Genomic DNA, 8,372 nt, shown 5'->3' with positions numbered 1-8,372 from the left:
TTCATCGAGGACAAAAGGATTGAAAGCAAAGTTAGGCGCTCAACACGATATTCTAACAGGAGAGTAACATCAAGAGTTGGACAATACTCTTTTTAACTTTTCAACGGTCACCAGGAACCGCTCAACTGTTCTGTTTTTGTTTTGAATGGTTCAAATTTCTGCTTTCCTTTGATTTAAATTTGAAGATTTAAAAATATCAATAACATGAATGAGCAGACCAAAAAAAAAAAAGTAGAGTAACTTCTAAATTAATTAAGATCCCATTAGTACATCACTATTTGGAGTAAAAATCAAACTGCAAAATAAATATCACCTACTATATTACAAGGAAAATAATATACTTGTATGGAAATAAATGGCCTAAAAAAAACAACCTTCCTCAGTTACCCTTCAAATCTAACGCCTGCGAATCAGTCCACCGAACAAAATTGTACATTTTATAATCGCAGCCAAGCTTATACCTAACCGAACCCCTATGACCCTGACCGGTTCACTACCAAATCTTATCAACCCAAACCAAAACCTCAAAAACTCGAAACCATTGGAGTCAAGCCGGCCTCTACATGGCCGGTCGCCTCCTTCTTCCGCCGCATTTCCAAAACTTTTCGGTGGCTATTCGAGTGAGCCTCTTGAGAGAACGTCGGACTACAAGCCGGTCTGTACTCAGGAAAAAGCCGACCGGACTTATACCGAACCCCGCATGCGTTGCATAACGTTTTGGGACCCAAAGGACCGGTTCGCCATTGTGGCGTCTTATTAACCTGGCAATGACTGCACCGACGTGACGTCTGCGAACCAATCGACCCGGAACCGGTGTCGGTAGCCGGTTTCTTCTTCTGCTTCTTAGCCGGGGGTTTTTCAACGCTTGAGAGCGTTTCACTGTCCTGAACCGGGTTCGATAAAATAAAAGGAGACAACGCGGAGGACCCGTATGATGACGACGACGTCGAAGACGACTCGGTTGTAGTCAAAGAAGGCGACCCTGACCAAACTCTGCCATTTGGCCTCGACCGTTTGCTTCTCGGTTTAACCGGAACGTGCAAAGGAAAACATGGCACTCTAATCATATGAACCGCCGGTTCAGACCATTTTTCCGTCAATCTTCCTTTGTTGTCCTTGAAACTTCCGGCGGGACATAACAGAGATACTTCTGAACGGGAATCATCGACAAATTGAGATAACCACTCCAGATTCTCCATTTCTTCTGCCTGTAAAATTGTCTTTCTTCAGATAAAACGTACACGAATTGCAACAAAAAATTTTTTTTTTTTTTTTTTAAGTTTCAAACAATTACATCAATTCCGTATAACATAGTATATGTCCGATTGGGTACGTGGTCTACAACAAGAGCTTGCAGCTACTTGTTGCAGAGGAAAACAAACTTTTATTGCGGTAACGTATGTTTTGCTTACCGGAACAGCAAGCTCGGCGGCCAGTAATGAGCCAAAATCGTCAGTTTCGGAAAAAGATGAAAAATTGGAGTTGCGGTGATGGTGGTGATGATGATGTTGCGAAGAAGAGAGGGAAAGGGTGTCCTTAAAATCTTCATCTTCCTTAAGAGGGCCATCCTTAAAATCTTTATCAGAGAAGTCAAGAAGATCATCAACCGAAAAATCATCACAGGAAACGTTGTTGAGTCCAGTCACACACCATATATCATCAACAAAACCTTGTTGTTGGCTTGGTTTCATCACCCCTATATCCGAAAGCAGACTGGATTTCAAAGCTTTTGCTTCCATGCAATCCATAATTTCAATACCCCTTTTAAGTTGTTCTTCTTTTAAAACGTTTAAAAATATGGCGTTATAAATATACAGATGACAAGTAAAAGAAACGGAAGATAGGAGGAGGTTGCAGAGAAAAGAAGATAAAGGGGGTGAAGCAGGAAAAAGTTGGAAAGAAATTGTGGGAAGGAAAGCACTGAAATGAGCGCTGGTTCGTGGGCGAAACTGATGGGTGGGTTAATGGTATTTCTTTATTTTCTATAATTGTCTGCTCGTGTTTTTTTAATTATTTATTTATTTATCTTTTGAAAACTCAATTATGACTTTCTCCAAGGCTCCAACAGTTGCCCAACGGGCACTCAATGAAAAAAGACCAAGGAGTTAAGTTTTTTTTTTAAAAAAAAAATTAACAATTACATTGGAAAAGTGTTTTATTTTTTTATTTTTGATGTTACATCGGGAAAGTGTTTAATACCGTATGAGAAATTAAATGTGAGGATGTATTTAAACGAGAGATTAAATATACTTATATGTACTTATTAAGTATCCGTTTAAAAAATCCGAATCAATTGAATGCATCATCATTCAGCAACAGCCCAAATGGTAGAAATATTTTAAAAAATTTAAAATGTATAAACATTTAGCCGAAAAAGAAAATCTAGAAACCTTATAAACTAATGAACGTGACAGCCTTTTAAATTATTGTTTCAAATATTTGTTACCATTTCTTTTTCTTGTGGTTGTGGAGGGAGTAAAATCCAAAATCAACTGCAGGATAGAAGGGGAGGATTTTACGCGTGCTATTTTACTCATTATGACCATTCTCTTAACCGGTCCTGGGATGGCTGTTACGTTTTGACCATTCTAATCTTCAGACTGGGATACAGCAACCATATGCATGGTATTGGTTGGACGCCGCTGGCTGGCCCGTCAATAATTACGACATACTACTAATCAGCATGCTTTCTTCTATGAGGATCTCTTTTTCCTTCTTTTTTTTTCTCGTCCTTCTTATCAGGCGTTGTTTGGAAAGTCAATTTTCACAAAAAAAAAAATTACATTTTTTTTGTAAGCGTGTTTTTTAATTATCTTTTTATTTTATATATATTAAATTATTACAGTATATTTTTTTACAAAAAATTTCAAACAAAATTGCAATCTGAATTGGACATTAAGCCTTGTTTGGATTGCTGTTTTCCGTCGAAAAATTACGTCGTTTTCCGTAATCACATTTCCCTATTACCTTTTTCCCTCACATACATAGAATCGCTACATTAATTTTTCCATGAAAAATCATGAAAAATGCAATCCAAACACAACCTTAAGTTACCTGTAAGAAACTTCTAACAATTGCAATCTTAAGACGCAGTGCATTGACAACTTTTGCATGTTTTAATGCTAACAATGTATTGTTTATTAATTTAGGCCCGTAACATGCGCTATTACGATTTTTGGAAACTTATCAATCTGATATTACTTGTACGAAGAAGGAAGCGTTTGTGGAAATAAGAGTGCAAGGATCCTGTAGTCTTGGTTCCTTGGAAATTCCAGGAAGGTCAAAATGAGAAGCCAGCCGCTCTAGAATAATGACGGTCGTATTCGTATCGTATAGATGCCGTGTCCATCGCAGGTTTCAAGATTGCGAAGAATGACACGTTTGCTTAAGCCCATAGGCTATCATAGGCTTCCACCGTTTGGCTGAGAATTGAGAGTTTTAGGCTGGAATATTACTCCGAATGTTACATTAAAAAAATTTAATCTTAAATACACCGTAAGTATATACACGGTCACCATGAAATATATAATATATATATATAATTTGAATTTAAAATTCAAAAGTTACTCATGTGTCATCCATTCAACCGTAATAGTGTATACACTGACAATATATATAAATTTTACTCTTAAAATAATGCGAAATTAAGATTTTTATTAACAAGATGTGTTTGGACATACATTTTCGTAAATAGTTATTTATTTACATCACAAATATGATTTTTAATGATTTTTTTTATTTTTTAATAATTTTTTAATCTCACATACATCATATTAAAAAAAGTACTATAATAATTATTTTAAATAAATCTCAAATAATCTCTTATCCAAGGCATTTTTTTTTTTGCCAAAGGATCTACAACTGCTCAATTCCAATATTTCCTTTTTGAACCTTTGCTTGGATAGAGTATTATTTGAAATATTATTTGGAATAATTACTGCAGCATTTTTATGATGTGATGTATGTGAGATAAAAAGGTGGTTGGAAATATAAAAAGTTGGGTTGGAAAATGTGTTTATGATGCAAGCGAAATATTATTTGGGATAATGAGGCTATCCAAACAAATTTCGAGATTTAGGCTTATCCATTGGCTACTTTTTGCCCCAAATCCAAATTCGATTTTACTATTTAATTGGATCGACACATAATAGGAATATCCCTACCACTACGTGGTTTATAAGGAATTATCCATGGACTTTTTCCTTCAGCAAGTTCAAGCAAGTTAAGAAGATTCAATGGATTGGGAGGAAAAGCTAATCAAAGTAGTCTATTGCTTTGGGCGGCATGCCAAAAAGTTGTTGTTTGGATAGGGTGTTATTTGAAATATTATTTGGAATAATTACTGTAGCACTTTTTGTGATGTGATGTATGTAAGATAAAAAGTTGGTTGGGAATCTAAAAAGTGAGTTGGAAAATGTGTTTATGATGCAAGCGAAATATTATTTGAAATAATATTGGTATCCAAACAATGATCTGAGCTCTTCTTTTTGTGATAAAGAAGAAAAAAAAATGGAGAGTTTGACATCCGCAGAAGACTTCTACAAGTGGTGATAGTGCATAATGAATTTCTTTGAGACGTTAATGAATCTGTTATAATAGTATATCTGAGTGAACTGAAGGCTTAATCGTCTCTTTTTTTTTTTTAATGCAAGGAAAAAGGAAATAAAAAAAGCGTCAATTCAGCTATGCAGGAACGAGAAATTTTATCACGGCCTGGACCAATTTCTTGCAAGTCACTGATTTTTCAATTAATGAAAATGCTTCAAACAACATATTGTGAAACCCACTAATTCTAAATTAAATATAATCCAAATAAAATTGATTTAATTTTTTTTTGCGTTTTCTGCTATGGTTGTAGTGTCACTACTATTTCTTCAATTGGCTCTATTTTTTTAAAATAAAAAAACTAACTACTATATTTGTCAAGTAGTGAGTTCAGGCTGTAATAGAAGTTTTCTCATATTATCAAATCTTATTCAATAGTTGCGGTATTGGATCCCATCATTGCCGTTAGATATGGCGCTGTTGGATTTTCGAACTCAAAACCACGGGGCACAGTCCAAATCTGTCTATGTCCTTTGATTTCTCTGATGGGCATAAATCCAGGCGCTATGTAATTTGACTTGATTTACAAATGGACACCTTAACCGCGTTAATTAAGCCAGCCCTAAGGACCCAAAAAAAAGGAAAAGAAAAAAAAAAGAAGCCAGCCCTCAATGCCACGGTCGTATTAGATTGGAGCTCATCCCGCTAAATGTGTCCTACTGAAACTGAAAGCGAGGAAAAATGTTAGTACAAAATTCAAAGTTTTGACATTAGGCAAAGCTTATCCCACACAGACGAAATCCTGCGTAACCAGATCCGATGTCTATTCATTCATTGTAATTGGTTTCGCAACAGCAATTCAAATTATTTAACACATTATCAAGGTTAGTCATGGATCATCGCCCATCCACGTGTCAGTCTTTGACTTGGACTCTCCAGTAGGGCCAGCACGGGTGTTCATTTTTTTTTGGGTCGAAATTAGGGGTGGCAATTCCTGACACGACCCGAAAACACGACATAACCTAACACGAAATTAATGGGTTTGGGTTGAGGTTTCGGGAGTTCGGGTCAGAATCGGGTCGAACCCGATGAACCCGAAAAGAAAACAGGTCAATTTCGGGTCAACCCGTAACCTGATATGACCCGATGTGACCCGTTTACGAATTAAAACTAATTTAATAAACATAAAAATTATTTTATCTAACTGAACTAAATGATTCTTTTTTTCCAAAGGCATTAATTACTTAATCCTAAATGAATTTATTTAACTTGTGTGAAGTTAAAATTATTATATTTGGACAAATAATATATTATGTTATTTTTTACTTTTATGCTGTTTTAATTTATTTTATATTTGGTTTGGGATAAAACACTTTTATGGTGTTTAATTTATTTTAGATTTGGTTTGAAATTATTTATTTAAATTTTTATTACTTGATGATGTAATTAATTTTGTGAAAAATTGATTTTATTAGAAATTATAGTGATAAATTAATAAATTAAAATTAAGTTTCGGGTCGACCCGCCAACCCGAAATTTTCGGGTTCGTGTCAGGTACCCTGACCCGTTTCGGGTTGGCGGGTCAGCAGATTCTTTGTTATACTTAAGCCTCAACCCGACCCGCCAACCCGAACCCGACCCGATTGCCACCCCTAGTCGAAATGATAGGATTGGTAGGGGTGTTCATCGAATTCAATAAAATTTTTTTTGGTAATTTAGGATCAATTTTTTAAGATAAATTTTCGATTATCGTTCAGGCTTTAGTTTGTGAATTGAATAGGAGAATTGGTAATTGGTAATATCCGAAATTCAAAATGTCAATAGTGAGTTAAAATATTTTAATTTTCTCTAAAAAATTATTGTAACAAAATAATATCCCATATGTTTTTTCAATAAAATTTAATCAACTTAATTCAAACAAACATGATATGCCGAAAAAAAAGGTTCATAATCCTAAGTTCTAATTCATAATCTTAATTGTTAAACAACATTAAAATAAATAAGAACCCCAGATTTAGTTGTGAAACTAAACTCCAATATGCCTAGTTCCATCAAAATTTGACTTCCAAGTATACTTATAATTAAAATAGCTAATTAGTATTTAGTAATAGGATTATGATTTACTCTTATATTTAGATATACATATATATAACATTATATTATAAATTTTTTTTGATAATTTAGCTGGTAATCGATAACATATTTTTAATATCCGCTCCCGAACTGCTTTATTGAACGTTGTATTTCAATTTTTTCAAATTTCGTTTTATTGAATCTGAAATCCGATCTAGATTTTTTTTTTTTTTTTTCCGAAATATGAACACTCCTACTCTCCATCTTGCATCGTCATCTTACCTCTCAATTTTTTTAAAAAACTATACACTAGCATCTCCCCCCCCCCCCCCCTTCCAAAAAAAAACCCGAATTTGTTAACTTTTATGTCATTTTTTTACATTTTCAGTTCTGACCTTAATAAATATTTGTTAGAACAAATTTCTCAAGGATAAATCATTAACTCCTAATAAATCTCAATAACTTGGACAATCTTTTTCTTATCAATATTTTGTTTTATATTGCACGCATAAAACCGTGTGCCATTCCTAGTACTAGAGTATTGTAACATAGATAGAGGTTTTCTCATTCTCACTTTTCTTGACATCTTTTAGGTTAAGAATCCCAGGCAATTAATGTACCAGGTTACTGCATTGGGACATGCTGGTCCAAAGCTTTCCGGTTAAAGCCTAAAGGAAGAAAAACCACAGCGCCACCATAGAGTGGTAAACTCCGTAGGCCTTTACCTGAACATCTTAAATTACCACGACACAATATCATTGCATTAGCTTCGGCAAGATTCTGTTTACGGTGTGTTTGGCAGAATTGATGGTGAGGCGAGCTGGGGTTCATTAATATTTACTCATTGGAGCTGGCTGGCGGGTGGCGGCCGGCCATGAAACGAACGAGCAACTTGAAGACCGTGGAAGCTGAAGTAGTTGGAAGCCACGAAGGGAGTTTTACGTTTCATGCGTGCATTTGTCCCCTTTTGCGACTAGATATCTGAACAAAATACTAACATCAGGCAGCAAGAGGCAAGAGCCAGATGGTCTTCTTTCTTTCTTTCTTTCCCTTTCTTTTTCAGTGACACCACTCCCCGTAACCCGGTATAGTAAGACAGTGCCCCATGAAATGTAAGACAGTTTGGTTTTAGGATTCAAATAACGTTGTGAAACTCATGAAAATAATGACAAATGTGTGGTGAACACCTTATCATTCTTTTCTCCGCAGGAATGTGTTGAAACGGCAAATTCTTGGGATCCTTTGGTTTCATATAAAGTCATGTCATATTTAGTGTTTGAGGCGCAATCTGTTGTTTCGTTGTTTCTTTCTTTCCTTCACTTTTTTTTTTGTGTAGAAAGATTATTATATTTAGCTGATAAACCAAAAAAAAAAAAACTGTTTAATAATTCCAGTAGTCAGTGATAGTAGTATTTGTTTTATCTTTAAATACCAATATTGAATTGGATTACCACAAAAATCATAAGAACTATATGTCACCGGCCGTACACTACCTTCAAATGTTTTCTCCTCCGAGTAAAAACGCCCCTAGGTTGGAAAGGCCGTTGATGTAGAAATTTCTTGACGAACAATAACAGGTTGCTGAAATTTGACTCGTGTAAGATGGGGTGAACGGCAATATCAAGTAGAGTTAGCGACGTCAATATCAACTAAGCGGGTTTCTAAGAATTAGTAGCATTTTTTGACTTCCTAGTTCCTTCCCGTACGTAGATAGATTTTTTTATAATAATAAAAGAGAGGTGTTGAACAACCAG

At 35.0% G+C, this 8,372-nt stretch overlaps 1 protein-coding gene across 1 annotated transcript; it reads right to left on the bottom strand.

The window, feature by feature from the left end:
• Positions 1-222: 222 nt before the first annotated feature.
• Positions 223-1,943, bottom strand: LOC113761080 (GATA transcription factor 5-like). Its single transcript, XM_027303902.1, has 2 exons — positions 1,413-1,943; positions 223-1,208 (listed from the first exon to the last, which is right to left on the bottom strand). The coding sequence occupies exons 1-2, from the start codon at positions 1,746-1,748 to the stop codon at positions 525-527; spliced, it is 1,020 nt and encodes a 339-aa protein (XP_027159703.1). The 5' UTR covers positions 1,749-1,943; the 3' UTR covers positions 223-524.
• Positions 1,944-8,372: the final 6,429 nt, after the last annotated feature.

This window comes from Coffea eugenioides, chromosome 2 (assembly GCF_003713205.1).
Source record: "Coffea eugenioides isolate CCC68of chromosome 2, Ceug_1.0, whole genome shotgun sequence".
NCBI classification, from domain to species: domain Eukaryota; kingdom Viridiplantae; phylum Streptophyta; class Magnoliopsida; order Gentianales; family Rubiaceae; genus Coffea; species Coffea eugenioides.
The sequence above is the reverse complement of the archived record's forward strand: the minus strand, read 5'-3'. Positions and strand labels throughout refer to the sequence as shown.

What these genes read in the sequence shown, in the direction of transcription:
- LOC113761080 (XM_027303902.1), bottom strand. Translation starts at nt 1,748, where the DNA reads ATGGATTGCATGGAAGCAAAAGCTTTGAAATCCAGTCTGCTTTCGGAT. An exon ending in CCGCCGAGCTTGCTGTTCCG is followed by an intron (nt 1,209 to 1,412) that starts GTAAGCAAAACA and finishes ACAATTTTACAG; the next exon opens with GCAGAAGAAATGGAGAATCT.